Raw genomic sequence first — 18,863 nt, 5'->3', positions numbered from 1 at the left:
GTTAGATTTGTCATTTTTTAAATTCGATCCTCTAATTTGTAATTTTTTAAATTTCACTCTCCAATTTTTTTATTCTCTTCTACAATTTTGTGATACATCTCTTATCTCCATAATCTAATAAAACACACCTTCTTTTCCAATGTAAAAAATAAAAAAGCGCAAGATTTCATATCACATATATCATAAAAATAGTTGTTACTTGTTATACCAAATTTGGTATGCATAGCTGTATATTGTAATAATAAACTTTTTTTCCCCCAAAAGACAAAACACTAGAGTCATCATGAACTTCACATATTATATACCCTTTTCATCTACACACCAAAAAAATAAAAATAAAAATGATATATCTTATGATAACATCAAGAGATAAATGTTGACTTTTTCATGTACACTTTGGTACTTATATATGTATATGAATGCAGGGAATGAATGCCAATATATGAGGCCAGGACACCAACTACATGATCAAAGAAAAAACTAGGAATCAAAGATTTAATAATTTAGTTGGTGAAGATGATGGAGAACAATAAAGAGCCTTTGAGCCTTATTATTATTATTATTGGTTTTATGGTTCTTCTAAACTTGGTTTTGGGAGTTGATAGTGCTGAAAAGTTCAGAATCACAAGACATGACTTCCCAAATGATTTTGTCTTTGGTTCTGGAACATCTGCTTACCAGGTTTGTGATCTATGATCTATCCCCTTTCTTCTCTTCTAATATTTTCTTTTATTCTCAAATCTTATTATATGAATATATATAGTGGGAAGGAGCTGTTGATGAAGATGGAAGAACTCCCAGTGTTTGGGATACTTATGCTCATGATGGTTGGTTTTCAATTTCTTGTGCAGTGTTAAATATATAATTATTCATGTATTTCAATTTAATCGTTTAAATTTGAGTAAAACTTTTTTTTTCTATTTACTGTGTTTTTACAAACTTCCCAAAAAAAAAAAAATGACAAATCGATCTTTAACTATGAAAAAATAGACAAATCACTCTTTTTGTAAATCATTCTGTCAAGAGTTAACAAAAATTGCTGAATTATAATGTTAGTATTGTAAGTTGATCTACACTTATCTATTTATATAGGATTTTTAGCCTCTTTTTATTCATCAAAACTTTCTCGAATACATCTGGTTCTACATTAAAAAATAAGGACCAAAAATAGATTTATTTTTTAAATCTTTGGAATAAGTAATTTCATAAGTTGTAATATTTGTTTTCAAATTCAAATTCAATTAGAAGTACAAGGACTCTATCTAATATTATTAAGAACGGGGAGTAATACATTTTTTAAAATAGTCAAAACTTAAATCGTGGTTAAAATTACAGTTTATGTTATGAACACTCTTATATATAATATGAACACTCTTGTTATATGAAACACTCTTATTTCTCTGTATATAATATGAACACTCTTGTATTAATAAAAATGTCCGTAGTTCCAAACTATATATATATGGGAGTAGAAAAAGTCACTTAAATCATGTGTTTAATTAGAACCTGGATAACTTTGAATTAGTCTCAACATTTTAGAATGGTGTACTCAATGATGATGGTTTCCTAAATTTTATTTTCCTATTAAAATTTAGAGAATATATTATATACAATAGATGCCATATATATAGAGTTGACATATCATAGTCGTTGGAATTTAACAAATAATAACTATTTTAATTCAACTTGCATATGCTCACTCAAGTATGAGTAAAATTCTCTCTCTCTCTCTCTCTCTCTCTCTCTCAATACTTCACTTGAATAAATTAAAGGAGGTAAAAGTATTTGAATTACTTTCTACATTTCTTTTTGTGTTATTTTGGCTTTTGTTTTTAATAATATTTGTCGTTCTTTTTTTATATAAAAATTATTATTTAATTATCAATTATATTCTTAATCTACAAATATATTAAAAATTATTCTATTATTCTCCGTTTTTATTACTTAAATTTAATTCAATAATATTATCAATAAATTACCTTTTTCAATTTTTGTAATAATTGATATACTTTTCTAGATCACTAAAATAAAAAAGTTGATAAAGTAAAAAAATAAAAATCTAATTACCCTTAAAATTAAGATATATAGTAATAGAATAAATTATAAATTTAGTAATAATAATAATAATAGGAAAGCTAAGCGCAGTGCCAGATTTATACTGTGTTTGCATATGAATGAAAACAAGTTATTTACTAGTACTAGGTTCAGTTGGTACCACAACTATGGATAAATAACTTTCCTAAATAATATAGTACAATGCTCAATGGGCCCATCAACACCATCATCATGAAATTAATAGATACTGGTAGATACTGTTTCTGTTTAAGGTTCATACTTCATATTCTGGTTCCATTTTTTTAAGGCGCAACCTCTAGACGAGTATGAGAAAATTATGTTATTTGAACTATAATTCGTTGTCAATTTCATTACTGTTGTTTTTTTAAAAAATACATAAAAGAAATAATTAAATTAACATAATGATAATGGTAGCTTTGGTCCTTCAACAAATAATCTTGGATTTGAATTTTGAAAATAGAAAAAAATAATCATTTTCCAAAGTTGTGTATTAGTTAACAGTTCATAATTTTCTTAATGGAATCCTTAACAATTTTTTTTAATTAAGAAAATATTTTTGAAGTGAAACTGAGAAAATAGTGATGAAAAAATTGGGAATTACAAATTCTGTTTTTAATTATGCACTCATGGTGTTATTTTTAAATTTTCAGGGTATGTGCATGGTGGACAAAATGGAGATGTAGCTTGTGATGGATACCACAAATATAAGGTCAATAGAAATGGCCCCTAGCTTCAATTTACATTCCTGTTTCCTACAATGCATTTCTTGTAGTTCACCTGTTTGTTGAAAGTTCTGAATGGAGTTTTAACAATTCAATTGTTTCTTTGGAAATATGTAATGTAGGAAGATGTGAAGCTCATGGTGGAATCAGGCCTTGAAGCCTATAGATTCTCCATTTCTTGGTCAAGATTGATTCCAAGTATATAATTCTGAAACTTGTATATGTAATAAGATATAATGAAATATTGAATATTTAATTAACTCTCTTTCTTTCTCCAATAACACTTTTCTTAATGCATTTGTGAATAATGATCTTTCTCCTCAGATGGTAGAGGACCTGTCAATCCCAAGGCACTAGAGTTCTACAACAATCTCATCAATGAGCTCATCAACAATGGTTTGATATGAATTTTAAATTTGAGAAACAAAACCTTGTTTTGGAAACTTTACTTCCAATATGTTCTGTTTCTTCAACTGATTTAGTCCATTGTTGTGCCATGATCAGGAATCCAACCACATGTGACTCTACACAACTTTGATTTTCCACAGGCTCTTGAAGATGAATATGGAGGATGGATTAGCCGTAAAATCATGTATTCTCTTGATCTCCTGCACCATAATGTTGTTGACATTAGTTTATGAAACTTATTAAGTTATTTTGCATTAACAACTATTTTCACTCAGAATATTCATTCTGGAGAGCTACTAAGAACTAAATTCTAGTTATGTACCTTGGTATTGGTACTATCCTTTCAATGCTCTAGTCCTCTTAATTTCTTACTGCTATTTTCATCTTGCTTAGATTCTTCATATGATCCTAGGCCTTTCACATTTTTATGCTGGTAAAAACTATGGCTAGTCTAACAATTGTGCTTTATAGCAACCATATGCATACTTTTACAAAATATTAATAGAAAAACTATTTGGTGTATTTGAATGCAGAAGAGACTTCACAAACTATGCAGATGTGTGTTTTAGAGAGTTTGGTGACAGGGTCTCTTACTGGATTACTATCAATGAGCCAAATGTGTTTTCCCTGGGTGGTTATGATCAGGGAAACGGTCCACCGCGTCATTGTTCTCCTCCATTTTGTAGTAACAAAAGCAAACGTGGCAACTCAACAACTGAACCCTACTTGGCACTTCACCATATTTTGTTAGCACATTCTTCAGCTGTAAGATTGTATAGGACAAAATATAAGGTATCATGCCTAACCTTTTTTTCATACTTTGCATTTTCAGTTCTGCATTTTGTTTATATATATATATATATATATACACACACACACAATTTCGTATGGTCATTCCTATTTCTCTGTTTTTAAGTATCAAGGGCTTCAACTTATTGAGACATCTGATCCTTATATTTGCTCTTGATCTGCTAATGTTTATATCGAATTTTAATCTTCTTGCTCAAAGGAAATTTTGTTGGCAAACAATGTTTACATTATTTGATAGGCACTTCACTTATACCTTGCAGGAGAAACAAAATGGATTTGTTGGCATCTCTGTGTACTCATTTGGGTTCTTCCCCAATACAACTACTGAAAAAGACATACTAGCAGCACAAAGAGCCCGTGATTTTTTTGTTGGTTGGTAAGTTATACACCCTACAAACTAGTTCGTTTTACGCTCAAGGTCACCCTTATTCTCAGTTCCAAGGAGGCCCAAAATTTGATTTCCTTCACTGGACATATTTATACTTTTGTTTGATATTAACTCTGGTTCTGAACATGAATTTTTAGTTAGTAGAATTCAACATGGCAAGAAAAAAAATGGTGGTATGATTCGGGCGCTCATACCAGAGTCTAACATATTATATGCCATAAGTATTCTAAATTCTTTGCAAAATTTTTGGCTTTCTAGCAATTTTGCACTTCAGAGTCTCCTTTTGCGAAGAAGTTCTTCAAGGCTTCTCCCATGAAATTTGAGCTATGGCTGTGATATAATGTGAAACATATTGCAAAATTTATGTGCTATTTCAGGGTGATGGAGCCCTTGCTGCATGGAGACTATCCCACTTCCATGAAGAAAATTGCAGGCACAAGAATTCCAACCTTCACAGATCGTGAATCAAAACTAGTTAAGGGTTCATATGACTTCATAGGTTTAATTCACTACACAAATCTTAATATCACAGATAATTCCTTGGTTCTGGAGAGCAATCTGAGAGATTTCAGTGCAGATATGGCCGTGCTTATGCGTAAGTAATTCATTGCGTAGCTATGTTTAATTCTAGTGAATCTAGTAAGAGACTGGAGTTGAGAGACTGGAGTTGTTCTATAAGCTTGAAATACTAATTGCATCGCTTATGTTTTTCTCATTCTTTTGTGTAATTTACAACTGGCTGAACTTTGGTATTATTTAGCATTTTTCTCTAACAATTATCATTGTTTCACACAGCCATTCATTTGATTCTTTTTTGAATGATTGGTGGATGAAGGTAAATAACTAGGATTTTACTGGTTTTGCAGATGGATCTGATTTGTTTGCAAATGCTGAGGTAATGATCTAAAAGAAAACAAGGTTTCACATAATTATTCATTTATTTGATTCAGTTCTTTTGGTTACTTCACTGTATGACTAACTTTCTTTGCTCGACTCAGTACCCTATTGAACCATGGGGTCTGATTGAAGAACTGAATCATTTCAAGCTCAATTATGGCAACCCCCCAATGTTCATTTATGAAAATGGTATATCTCTCTCTCTCTTTATCTGCAATCAATGTTTTCAAGGGAAAACATATCTTCTTGTGATAAGATCAAGTAACTTGATATTACAAGACATTGTGCATTTCAATCGTGTTTCTTGCTCATAACAGTGGCTTGTTGTTGATAAAGACTTTGCTTGCATTTTGTGTGGTTAGGTCAAAGGACAGCAAGCAATGCATCATTACAAGATGTGTCAAGAGTGAAATACTTGCAAGGATATATTGGTGCCACACTTCATTCCTTGAGGTATGGAGGTGCATTTAGATAAGCTTTACAAAGCATGCCTCTAATACTATGCTTAAATTAAATTCTTTGGAATTGGTTTCATCAAAAGCAAAAACTATTTTGAGCTTGGATGCATTATGATAATTATTTCTCTAAAAGCAAAATTGTTGTTCTGTTTTTAAGTTACAGAAAAAACTTATTACTTTTGAATCCTTTTCTATCAATTGATTACGGTTAATCTAATTTTTGAAAAGCAAAATTTTGATCACTTCCATTCTACTTGTCATCCAGAAAGTGTACATTGGTCATATGGTCTCTAATTTTCTGTTGTACCAATTTTTTTTTTGCAGAAATGGGTCAAATTTAAAGGGGTATATTGCATGGTCTTTCATTGATTTATTTGAGTTACTGGATGGATATGAATCAAGCTTTGGTCTATACTATGTTGATCGAAACGATCCAGAGTTGAAGAGATACCCAAAACTCTCTGCAAAATGGTATAGTTGGTTCTTGAAAGGTAGAAGCTTTGCAGTTGAAGCTATTGAACTTGAGAAGGATCCATCACACATTTCTATTGACCACTTCTTTGATTAGATTTTGCACTAGATCTTCATTGCATAAGGTTGTATCTAGCTATGCTTCAAATAAAATATTCAGAGGAAGTAGTTGTATATAGAAGTAGATGGAAGTTAACCAGCAGAATGTCACATGTATAAGAAAAAGTGTATCAAAGTTCCAATCTCTTGTTTAATTCTCATTAGGATAAATTAAAAATAATTCACACCTAGTCTTTATTGCAAAAATCTTCTTCGACTATTGAGAGTGCTGCATAATTTTCCTTGTAGTGTTAGCTAAGGACTAAGATTTATTAAGTATCAATATGTAACATAGCTAAACATAGTTGTTGGGCCTCTTACAAATATTGTATTATTAAGATATTACCAATTAACCATGCATAGACTTTGTGCAACTGTCTGAACAGGCTTCCTCCATAAGTGACTATTTTTCTGGTTTGATTTAGGTATTTAATTTTCATGCATTGTAAAAGAATTTTATATAGATAACTAATCACATATTGTCATAGCAACAAAAATAACTAATTTTCAAATTCATTACTTAAAGGTCAGCTAAACGCATGAATTTAATTAATTAACTACTTAACTGTGTAAAACTTTTTATATTCTTCGTATAACAAAAGTAAACTCTTGACCTAGACCATCTTAGCTTTAGAGGAGTCCATAAAATGAATGAACGTTGGTAGTGAATGGTGAGAGAAACAAAGCTATGATATAGTTTTTTTTTACCCATGATAAGGAGAGTCGAGCCCGCGATTTCTTAGATGAGTATGGGAAGATTATGCCATTTGAGCTATAACTCATTGCCAAAGCTATGATATGGTTTGAGAGAGGAAAAAAGGCACATTAAAATAAATATGATAAATAATTCAAAATAAAATTCCACTAAAGTGACAAGTAGGTCTTGAAAATTTTGACTTTGGATTAATTAGTCTCTGAAAAAAAAGTATTAATTAGGTCCTCTAAAATAACAAACAATGGTGTTTATATATACTGTTAACTATAATAACATGTCTATTATCGTCACAAAAATAACAACTTTTAGAGTCAACGCCACTTTCTTCGTTAAGATTTATGGTAAATCTAGAGCAGTTGAAAAGGGTTATATGAAAACTTAGAAGATACTAAATGTTTCATTATCCAAAATGGCATTGTTTTCATGCTTATGAGATAGTAACCGGTGACGTTATTGCAGATAACAAAATAATGAAACATATGGACAGCTTTATTTTGTTTCACATTATCTATTGACGGAAAGGCATAACATGTCTACCGTTTACTATTATAGAGGATTTAATTGATATATTTTTTTTTCAAAGACTAATTAATCTAAAATCGAAATACTCCAGATATAATTGTTACTTTACTCATAAAATTAATAGTAGATTTATTCACTTTAAATTTTATTTGATTTATAAACTGTACTAAAAAATATTATAAATTTTTCTATTATCATTTTGTTTTTCTTTGCAAACATGTTAGTTTTGGACTTTTGGTATGATATTAACGACTATCAATCGAATTAAATATCTTTCTTTTTGGTACGTTAACAAGTCTACTCTTTTTTACTTCGCCAACTATGAATTAACTAGTTTTATTTTTTATTTATTTTTTATTATGATAAATATTATTTAACTGGTTTAACAATCTATCTATTCTTAATATATAAAAAATAAATAGCTAAGTTTACTCAAATTACTTTTTAAAATATTTTTTTCCTCTTATTAATACCATGTTAACAACATTGCTTGACAAAATTTTAGAATCAACCACTCAATTTTTGCTAAATTAACTATTATTTTTAAAATCAGCAAAATATATATATACAAGTAATAGAAATATATGCAAATTAGGTTACAAATTTACCAATGATAATAATTAGAAATTAATAGTATCTAACTAAATTTGTAATCTACAAAAAGTCAAAAACATCGAATCCGTATCTCTATATTTATTATATATTACCGTTATAAATAATATAATAAATTTATAACCCCAATAATTAATTTATTAATTTCTATAAATAACTCATTAAATATAATAAACATCCATATTACAAATGTCATAATAATATTATTAATCATAATAAATTTTATATTACAAATATTCAAATTCCATACTATTTTAACTACTTATATAAGTCTCTTATCATTATTCCTTCAAATAACATCAAATTTAGCCCAAGAAATTTATTTTTCAACTACACAACATTTCAAATTTATTCAATAGAGTATTATTTTTTGGACAATATCACCAAATAAATAGACAATTGGTTTATCAAAATTCGCATGGTTCGTCTATAGAAAACATTAACACCCACAAATGAAGAGGAGTCTCCTTACTTAGAAATAATTATATTAGATGAAAAGGTATAAAACAAACATATTTATTATATTTTTAAATTGAATTTATGAAAAAATATTTTAATTATTTTTGCTTTTTATATTTTTTATATTATTTTCTAATACTTTATATATAATTGATTTTAATATTGCTAAAATTATACTTCTTTTAATATACTATTCATTGTTTCTTTTTTAACAAGGTTCTGAAAATCGGTTCGGGATGGACGGTCGAACCAGTTAAACCGTGAATCGCTGAAGAAAACGACTCAAACAAATGCTAAAACCGTAAATTTCAAAAACCGGAATTAAACTGGTAAATCGGACGAGAACCGGTTGGTCGAACCGAACCGTAATCCGGCCGGTTTTTTGAATGGGTAATGAAACGTCGCCGTTTCAGCTGCTATATCCTCGATGCCCAGATCCAAATTCCACTCCAGAACGCCTCTGCTTCTCTCACACTCAATCTCCATCCTCTGCACCTAGCCCTAGCTCCTGGCCGTTCCCTTACCTCCGTCCAGCCACCGCCGTCGTTCCTTCCTTCCAACAGCCACCGTCTGCTCGCTCACCTTCCCTCCATCACGCAGCAGCCATCGATATCAACCTTCCATTCCATCGCGCAGAAATCGCAACCTTCCTCCGTCGCGCAGCCACGCCACCGGCGGCACTATCTCTATTCTCCGCAACCACTGTCCCAGTTCGAAGCCCGTTCGAAGGTACTCCACCACTGTCTTGGTCACTCGGTGTCTCTATCTCCCATCGCGCAGCCATCGCAACCTTCCTCCGTCGCGCAGCCACGCCGCCGCCGGCACTATCTCTGTTCTCCGCAATCACTGTTCCAGTCGAAGCCCGTTCGAAGGTACTCCACCACTGTCTTGGTCACTCGGTGTCTCTATCTCCCTTTTGCATGCTCTGTTGAAGGCTTCTTCTAGCTTCTAGGTAAATTTTTATTAACTATGATTGAACCATTGTTAATGTTTGATTCTGCGAAGCTCTGTGAACTGTGAAGTCACTGAAGTGTGAACTGAATTACTGATTTACTGAAGCTTCTAGCTCTGTGAAGTCTTTGATTTACTGATTTATTGAATAATTGTTTGATTCTTTTAGCTTCTAGTTCTAGGTAATTTTTTTTATTAACTATGTGATTTACTGATTGTTTATTGCTCTATGAAGTGTGAACTGTGAAGTGTGAATTGATTCAACTGAAGTTACTGAACTGAACTGTGAACTTTGTTGAATAATTGTGAATAATTATTGTTAGTTAAGCTGTGAAGTGTGAACTACTGAAGTCACTGAAGTGTGAACTGGTTTATGGATTTATTGAATAATTGTTTGATTCTTCTAGCTTCTAGTTCTGGGTAATTTTTTTGTTAACTATGTGATTTACTGATTTTTTATTGCTCTATGAAGTGTGAACTAATTCAACTGAAGTTACTGAACTTAACTGTGAACGTTGTTGAATAATTGTGAATAATTATTATTAGTTAAGCTGTGAAGTATGAACTACTGAAGTGTGAACTGTTTTACTGATTTATTGAATAATTGTTTGATTCTTCTAGCTTCTAGTTCTAGGTAATTTTTTTATTAACTATGTGATTTACTGATTTTTTATTGCTCTGTGAAGTGTGAACTGATTCAACTGAAGTTACTGAACTGAAGTGTGAACTTTGTTGAATAATTGTGAATAATTATTGTTAGTTAAGTTGTGAAGTGTGAACTTCTGAAGTCATTGAACTGTGAACTGATTTACTGATTTACTGAAGCTTCTAGTTCTGGGAAGTCTCTGATTTACTGATTTATTGAATAATTGTTTGATGCTTCTAGCTTTTAGCTCTAGGTAAATTTTTTTATTAACCATGTGATTTATTGATTTTTTATTGCTCTGTGAATTGTGAACTGTGAAGTGTGAACTGATTCAACTGAAGTTACTGAACTGAACTGTGAACTTTGTTGAATAATTGTGAATAATTATTGTTAGTTAAGCTGTGAAGTGTGAACTACTGAATTTTGTTGTTTGTTGATTAATTGTGAATAATTTTAAATAATTTTGGATGTTGTTTGTTATGATCTTGAGATTATTGGGTTGGAGTGGGTTGTTGTGATATTGTAATTGGCAAAAACGGAAAAACCATTATTGGATTGCTGGTAATGTTTAGGTATGGATGAGAGTATCAACCAAGAACCATTATTGTAATTGAATGAGATCATAACATCCTGGTTTATGTAGTATTTTTAATTTGGATTATATTTTAAGGTTTATATTAGACTATAATTATGTTTTAAAGTCAAAACTTACTTATTTATTTGATGTAATTCCTAGGATACATGTCATTATTGTTTCATGATCACTGAGAACTTGTATGGCTATCTCCCTTTTTAAAGTTGGTGGAAAGCAGATGCACAGGCTGAATTTGCCTTTTTAATTGCAAAGATAATTTATAACAATGAAATTAAAGGATTGGTTTTCATGGTTAAATTTATAGTTTACCTCTTAGGTCCTAGATATCTTAGTATGCTATGTCTTATGTTGCTCAAATTCATCTGTTGCATGAACCATTCATATATGTATCTTTCCATATATCTCATTATCTATTTTCTTAAAGGTGTGGTTTCTTTGATGATTCCATCAATATCATTGTTTATTTAGTTGTTAATCCAACACTTTGTTCATGTAAAATAAATTGAATGCTTCTAGGTTTGGGTAAAGTGGGGAGAGAGACGCCAGTTCATTGCCCAGAACAAGCTAGGTAACTTAATTGATAATTTTTTATAATAGATCAGTTGTTCATTCCTTCTTTGAATTGTCCAGTTATATTTAGGTCTTCCTAGTTTGTGATTAGTTCAACAATTGTCAGTGATTTGACTTTTAGGTTGGATAGTACTTGATTTTGTTACAAACTAGAAATTTGCTTCGATTCACACTTTCACTGTATCAACTGGTCTTTCATTCACTTACAGCTCATAACAAGCATGCCAGTAGCATTTGTCATAGTATACGGAAGATGTAGCTAATTGAAATGCAGATTTTGATTATTTGGGAAGTCTTTTGTGAACAAATTTTACAAAAATATATTCCTGTTGCCTCCATCTAGGCATGTTTATTATGCATGGTGATGCTCATTTAAATTGTTTAGGAAGTATTTTTCTTAAAATTTTACAAAAATATAATTATTTCTATACTTTTATTTGCATATATAATAAAACTTCTAATATCTGGTTTTAGTGCTTTTTGAGAAAAGGGATAGTTTCCTAGGTGCTTTTTTCAAACTTGTTATTATACCAGTTGCAATTTGGATTAGTATGACTTAGAGGATGTATCATTAGCTCATTACTTTAAACACAAACTATATTACCTTACTAACACAAGTTGAGGCTAAAATCATGTTTGGGCTTTGGGAGTTGGGACATAGCTCAGCTCACTTTTATTGAGCATATTTGAAATGAATTGAGACTTGGTTTGCATGCTTCAATTCATTAACTGGGCTACTTTTTCAATGCCAAGACAAACATGCACTATGATTCTAATTAGATCCAATGATAATTGCATAGTTAACGGAACTAGCTTTTCAAGGTTGAATTGGTGATTTTAATGAATAAGCTATAAACCTCAAAGTGTCCATATTGTTAAATATCCGATGTTCTGAATGCTGCATGACATCTACATCTTCAAAGAACTACCCTGAATTTAGTTTATAATTAATTTTCAGTTGAACCAGTGGGATGATCTTATTTTTCACTTCCTCCCGCCAGGCTCACCTTTCTTTCTGTTATATTTTTATGCTTACATATATTCTTTACAGGGATGACTTCCTGTCACAAGGTAGTTGGTGATATCAGTGCACTTAGGAGGTTGTATTATAATATGTACAAATTTTCTTATTTCACAAAAATAGTTTTGCACTTGGTTGACTCGGTTAAGTAACAATAGAAGAAGGAAGTATGTAATGCATGAATCATAATAAAATACTGGCCTAATTAAGCAACAAGATCCATTAGTTTACCTTAGGTTTCTTGAAATTTATTACCATGTTAATTTTCTGGGGTAAAAAGTAAGTGAAAGATTATTGTGCGATTTTATGTTCATCTGTCCTGTGTTAGTGGTTTTTTTCCTTGGTACTGTTCACTAATTTAGACAAGTGCCTTTCTCTAATATGCCCTCATTTTCAGGAATGTCACAATACACATATTTCATAACAATTTGATCACCGGTGAAAACTCATATAGCAAACTCTCTCTTGTTGATTTGAGGAGCTGTTTGATTTAGCTAATTCAGATTCAACTGCCACTTCTCAGTACCAATTTAGCATTACCGTTTTTTAGCTCTATAATGAACAGGTATCGTTCTCTTTTACTTACTATATACAACTTTTCTGGTATCCAATGTTTGCTTCCTGGTAATTGTTGGCATTAGATTATCAAGGCCTTTTTTTTAAATGTTCCTGCAGGCTAGAGATCTTGTCTTGATTTTGCAATGACTCCTTCTCATTGAGGTAAATATTCGTCATGGAATTTCGTAGCAGACAACATGTTAGTTTATTAGTTATGTATTTTTAGTTTTTACTGACTTCCTGAAGTTCCTTTCTAGCAGTAGCATCTATAGTTGTAAAGACGGTTGTCATGATGTTTTGAGAATCTCTAGTAAAACATCTCAAGATGGTTAATAATAATATTATCGTTCTTTGGCAATAAAGGTCATTTGAATTGGGAGTTTGGCACAGCCCAATATTTTTCATTGTATGGTAATTTGTTTTTCTTGTTCAATGTTCATCTCAGGTGCAAGATTTACACCTTATTATTCCTGACTATTTCTTTTGAGTGGAGCAGTGATTCACGCCCGCTTTCTTATCAGCAGGTTAATATTGTGTACATTAAAATTGTGCTTTCATGGATATTATGATATTTTGGAAACTATGAGAGTAGACTATTAATTATTTCTTTATTATGCATATATATCAATTTTATAGATAAAGATAATGTTCCTAGTTATATAGATAAATATGAGTAGAAAAATTATACAAAACTCTATCGTAATTAGAACATACAAAGTAATATATTGTAATTATATTGTAATTAGGTCTTGTTAGACATTAACCTTCAATAATGTGATTTTTTTATTGTTGAAATATTTGTTTTGGACTGAGTGTTCAACTCATTATTCTTTTCCTTCACCAATCACCAGAACTTTTTTCGGCATACAATGCTACCGTGGAACTCTCTAACTAGAAGATGATACTGTATCAGTTCTTTCCTATATAATATAATGAACATGTTCCTTTAATTGCACAAACTCTGCAGATTCTAATAATTTTGCAGAGGGTATTAAGACTTCCGTCGTCTTCTTCAAAGATGGGCCATTCGTTGTCTTCCTCAGGTAAGTTGTCTTCTTCCTCTTCCTTTCTTTCTATTTGTCTCAGCCTCTTAGGGGCTGATTGTTTAATCGTTCTTTCTATAGGAATCGAGTGCTGAGAGCTTATTGCTCCAAAGCTACTTGGGTGGTGGAAGATGATTCTGGAACTTCCAAAAGGGTATTTTCCTGAAAAACCATTTATTTGATTTAATAATACATGTTGGTGCTTATTTTATTTGAAATTATGCAGATGTCTAATACACTTCCCTCATTACACGTGTCTTCAAATGTTGAGACAAGTCACGGGAAGATAAAACTGGACTTGGCAGGAGAAGGGTATGTTTATATAGAATAAATGTACATAACAATTAAACTACTTATTAATAGAATAAGAAAATAGATACTTATTCGGATATAAATAATAAAGAATATAATGATTGAATAAAAAATTAATTATTATTTCTTAAAAAATAAATAGATCCTGAAAATCTTTATTAATTTGTTTTGAATGGGTCTTATTAGTTATTATTATATCTCAATATCAATGATATATATTTCTGATTAGTTATTAGTAGTTTTTAAGGGTATTATAGCATTTTTTGGTAATTACAAATGACTCTTGAGTTTCCCCTAGTTTTGTATTTTTTAATATATTTAACATTTAACCATGACAAACTGCTTTGTAATATACCATTATTTATTAATTTATTGATGTCCACTATAAGAAGATTTCACTCTGGTGCTTGATCTGTTGTCATCAACAGATTTTGTTTTGTGTTTTGTGGGGATAGATTTACTTCCTTAACAATTTTTTTTGGATTTAGGATAAATTTATTCTGTTTTTACTATTAGAACAGGACCTTATCATTCTAAGTTTACTTCCTTAACACCATACAAGACTACAATAATTTTATTTTTTGAAGTTAACCTCTTATATTGTATTCCGATTGATATTAAGTAATATCTACAGATTTTTACCTTCACTTACCACGGCTCATGCAATTTCGGACATCATTAAAGGGCATTACTCTCAGCCGTGGTCTTCGTGGAAAAAGATACCAGATGCTACTAGGAAATTTTGGTGGGAAAAGTTCAAAGTAGGTTTTAGAGAAACATGTAATCTTTGGTAGATTAAGAATTAGTTCTAAGTTTGAAAAATATAATATATATCAACTTATAACTATTCTTGCTTGTGTTGATTATCCAGAGCAAATATCAGTTTTTTCCTCCAGATCTTTATTGGACTCGAAAAAATTTTGAGAGGCGAGGTGTGGCATTACTAAAAAGCTTGTTGGGAAAAGCTCGTGCAAGTCGTGTCAAACCTCAATGGATAGAAGATGATGTGTGGAATTCTCTCTGTGCTTGTTGGAATACTGACACTGGGTTTCTAGAAAAGAGCGCGCAAGGCAAGTCAAATCGAGCATCTAGTTGCAGAGGATTTGGAGCGGCTCTTCATACTGCTGGCCCAATTTCCGTTACCCAACACAAAATTAATATGGTGATGTTATAGAAAAATTTAGATCTTTTATGTTATAATTTTATACACTTCAATTGGTAGTTGATACTCATAGTTTTTTAATTTATATGTTTGGTAGAAAAAATCATTAAAGAGGACTCTAACACAGTTAGAATTGTTTGCGAAGACCCACAAACACAAGGATGAGACACGGGTGGATAAGAAATCAAAACATATTGAGGTGAGTCTATTTTAATCAAAAGATATATCTCTCCCTTCGTATATATTATTTTAATATTGCATTGGGGCTAGTGTTTCAGCTCATAGGGCTGTTCTGTTATTTTTTATCAACATATATGCCCCCTCTGTAGTTGTAATATGATGATATTTGCATTCCCTATAAATATTACAACTACAGAGGGGGCATATATGTTGATAAAAAATAACAGAACAGCCCTATGAGCTGAAACACTAGCCCCAATGCAATATTAAAATAATATATACGAAGGGAGAGATATATCTTTTGATTAAAATAGACTCACCTCAATATGTTTTGATTTCTTATCCACCCGTGTCTCATCCTTGTGTTTGTGGGTCTTCGCAAACAATTCTAACTGTGTTAGAGTCCTCTTTAATGATTTTTTCTACCAAACATATAAATTAAAAAACTATGAGTATCAACTACCAATTGAAGTGTATAAAATTATAACATAAAAGATCTAAATTTTTCTATAACATCACCATATTAATTTTGTGTTGGGTAACGGAAATTGGGCCAGCAGTATGAAGAGCCGCTCCAAATCCTCTGCAACTAGATGCTCGATTTGACTTGCCTTGCGCGCTCTTTTCCCCGGTGTCAGTATTCCAACAAGCACAGAGAGAATTCCACACATCATCTTCTATCCATTGAGGTTTGACACGACTTGCACGAGCTTTTCCCAACAAACTTTTTAGTAATGCCACACCTCGCCTCTCAAAATTTTTTCGAGCCCAATAAAGATACGGAGGAAAAAACTGATGTTTGCTCTGGATAATCAACACAAGCAAGAATAATTATAAGTTGATATATATATTATATTTTTCAAACTTAGAATTAATTCTTAATCTACCAAAGATTACATGTTTCTCTAAAACCTACTTTGAACTTTTCCCACCAAAATTTCCTAGTAGCATCTGGTATCTTTTTCCACGAAGGCCACGGCTGAGAGTAATGCCCTTTAATGATGTCCGAAATTGCATGAGCCGTGGTAAGTGAAGGTAAAAATCTGTAGATATTACTTAATATCAATCGGAATACAATATAAGAGGTTAACTTCAAAAAATAAAATTATTGTAGTCTTGTATGGTGTTAAGGAAGTAAACCTAGAATGATAAGGTCCTGTTCTAATAGTAAAAACAGAATAAATTTATCCTAAATCCAAAAAAATTGTTAAGGAAGTAAATCTATCCCCACAAAACACAAAACAAAATCTGTTGATGACAACAGATCAAGCACCAGAGTGAAATCTTCTTATAGTGGATATCAATAAATTAATGAACAATGGTATATTATAAAGCAGTTTGTCATGGTTAAATGTTAAATATATTAAAAAATACAAAATTAGGGGAAACTCAAGAGTCATTTGTAATTACCAAAAAATGCTATAATACCCTTAAAAACTACTAATAACTAATCAGAAATATATATCATTGATATTGAGATATAATAATAACTAATAAGACCCATTCAAAACAAATTAATAAAGATTTTCAGGATCTATTTATTTTTTAAGAAATAATAATTAATTTTTTATTCAATCATTATATTCTTTATTATTTATATCTGAATAAATATCTATTTTCTTATTCTATTAATAAGTAGTTTAATTGTTATGTACATTTATTCTATATAAACATACCCTTCTCCTGCCAATTCCACTTTTATCTTACCGTGACTTGTCTCAACATTTGAAGACACGTGTAATGAGGGAAGTGTATTAGACATCTGCATAATTTCAAATAAAATAAGCACCAACATGTATTATTAAATCAAATAAATGGTTTTTCAGGAAAATACCCTTTTGGAAGTTCCAGAATCATCTTCCACCACCCAAGTAGCTTTGGAGCAATAAGCTCTCAGCACTCGATTCCTATAGAAAGAACGATTAAACAATCAGCCCCTAAGAGGCTGAGACAAATAGAAAGAAAGGAAGAAGAAGAAGACAACTTACCTGAGAGGAAGACAACGAATGGCCCATCTTTGAAGAAGACGACGGAAGTCTTAATACCCTCTGCAAAATTATTAGAATCTGCAGAGTTTGTGCAATTAAAGGAACATGTTCATTATATTATATAGGAAAGAACTGATACAGTATCATCTTCTAGTTAGAGAGTTCCACGGTAGCATTGTATGCCGAAAAAGGTTGAAGGAAAAGAATAATGAGTTGAACACTCAGTCCAAAACAAATATTTCAACAATAAAAAAATCACATTATTGAAGGTTAATGTCTAACAAGACCTAATTACAATATAATTACAATATATTACTTTGTATGTTCTAATTACGATAGAGTTTTGTATAATTTTTCTACTCATATTTATCTATATAACTAGGAACATTATCTTTATCTATAAAATTGATATATATGCATAATAAAGAAATAATTAATAGTCTACTCTCATAGTTTCCAAAATATCAGAATATCCATGAAAGCGCAATTTTAATGTACACAATATTAACCTGCTGATAAGAAAGCGGGTGTGAATCACTGCTCCACTCAAAAGAAATAGTCAGGAATAATAAGGTGTAAATCTTGCACCTGAGATGAACATTGAACAAGAAAAACAAATTACCATACAATGAAAAATATTGGGCTGTGCCAAACTCCCAATTCAAATGACCTTTATTGCCAAAGAACGATAATATTATTATTAACCATCTTGAGATGTTTTACTAGAGATTCTCAAAACATCATGACAACCGTCTTTACAACTATAGATGCTACTGCTAGAAAGGAACTTCAGGAAGTCAGTAAAAACTAAAAATACATAACTAATAAACTAACATGTTGTCTGCTACGAAATTCTATGACGAATATTTACCTCAATGAGAAGGAGTCATTGCAAAATCAAGACAAGATCTCTAGCCTGCAGGAACATTTAAAAAAAAGGCCTTGATAATCTAATGCCAACAATTACCAGGAAGCAAACATTGGATACCAGAAAAGTTGTATATAGTAAGTAAAAGAGAACGATACCTGTTCATTATAGAGCTAAAATACGGTAATGCTAAATTGGTACTGAGAAGTGGCAGTTGAATCTGAATTAGCTAAATCAAACAGCTCCTCAAATCAACAAGAGAGAGTTTGCTATATGAGTTTTCACCGGTGATCAAATTGTTATGAAATATGTGTATTGTGACATTCCTGAAA

General features: G+C 31.1%; 2 protein-coding genes and 1 long non-coding RNA gene across 3 annotated transcripts; all 3 read left to right on the top strand.

The window, feature by feature from the left end:
• The first annotated feature begins 370 nt into the window (after positions 1-370).
• Positions 371-6,536, top strand: LOC130960876 (hydroxyisourate hydrolase-like). The gene is made up of 13 exons (XM_057886376.1): positions 371-681; positions 764-827; positions 2,727-2,785; positions 2,921-2,996; positions 3,123-3,194; positions 3,303-3,390; positions 3,740-3,998; positions 4,277-4,392; positions 4,782-4,999; positions 5,271-5,299; positions 5,403-5,490; positions 5,664-5,754; positions 6,084-6,536. Exons 1-13 carry the CDS (start codon positions 517-519, stop codon positions 6,325-6,327), a joined length of 1,569 nt encoding a protein of 522 aa, XP_057742359.1. The 5' UTR covers positions 371-516; the 3' UTR covers positions 6,328-6,536.
• Positions 6,537-9,105: 2,569 nt separating this feature from the next.
• Positions 9,106-12,811, top strand: LOC130961216 (uncharacterized). The gene is made up of 3 exons (XR_009079419.1): positions 9,106-9,589; positions 11,346-11,397; positions 12,451-12,811. It is a non-coding gene; the product is annotated as an uncharacterized LOC130961216 (long non-coding RNA).
• Positions 12,812-13,914: 1,103 nt separating this feature from the next.
• LOC130961215 (uncharacterized) lies at positions 13,915-17,996 on the top strand. Its single transcript, XM_057886966.1, has 5 exons — positions 13,915-14,021; positions 14,103-14,175; positions 14,248-14,333; positions 14,968-15,094; positions 15,205-17,996. The coding sequence occupies exons 3-5, from the start codon at positions 14,248-14,250 to the stop codon at positions 15,505-15,507; spliced, it is 516 nt and encodes a 171-aa protein (XP_057742949.1). The 5' UTR covers positions 13,915-14,021; positions 14,103-14,175; the 3' UTR covers positions 15,508-17,996.
• Positions 17,997-18,863: the final 867 nt, after the last annotated feature.

The sequence above is a fragment of the Arachis stenosperma genome, chromosome 2, assembly GCF_014773155.1.
Source record: "Arachis stenosperma cultivar V10309 chromosome 2, arast.V10309.gnm1.PFL2, whole genome shotgun sequence".
NCBI classification, from domain to species: domain Eukaryota; kingdom Viridiplantae; phylum Streptophyta; class Magnoliopsida; order Fabales; family Fabaceae; genus Arachis; species Arachis stenosperma.
The sequence above is the reverse complement of the archived record's forward strand: the minus strand, read 5'-3'. Positions and strand labels throughout refer to the sequence as shown.

Excerpts from the sequence above, each read along its gene's own strand:
- LOC130960876 (XM_057886376.1), top strand. The coding sequence starts at position 517 with ATGATGGAGAACAATAAAGAGCCTTTGAGCCTTATTATTATTATTATT. Across the intron at positions 3,195-3,302 it reads CAATGAGCTCATCAACAATG|GAATCCAACCACATGTGACT; the intron begins GTTTGATATGAA and ends TGCCATGATCAG. Across the intron at positions 5,000-5,270 it reads AGATATGGCCGTGCTTATGC|ATGGATCTGATTTGTTTGCA; the intron begins GTAAGTAATTCA and ends CTGGTTTTGCAG.
- LOC130961215 (XM_057886966.1), top strand. The coding sequence starts at position 14,248 with ATGTCTAATACACTTCCCTCATTACACGTGTCTTCAAATGTTGAGACA. Across the intron at positions 14,334-14,967 it reads CTGGACTTGGCAGGAGAAGG|ATTTTTACCTTCACTTACCA; the intron begins GTATGTTTATAT and ends TAATATCTACAG. Across the intron at positions 15,095-15,204 it reads TTTGGTGGGAAAAGTTCAAA|AGCAAATATCAGTTTTTTCC; the intron begins GTAGGTTTTAGA and ends TTGATTATCCAG.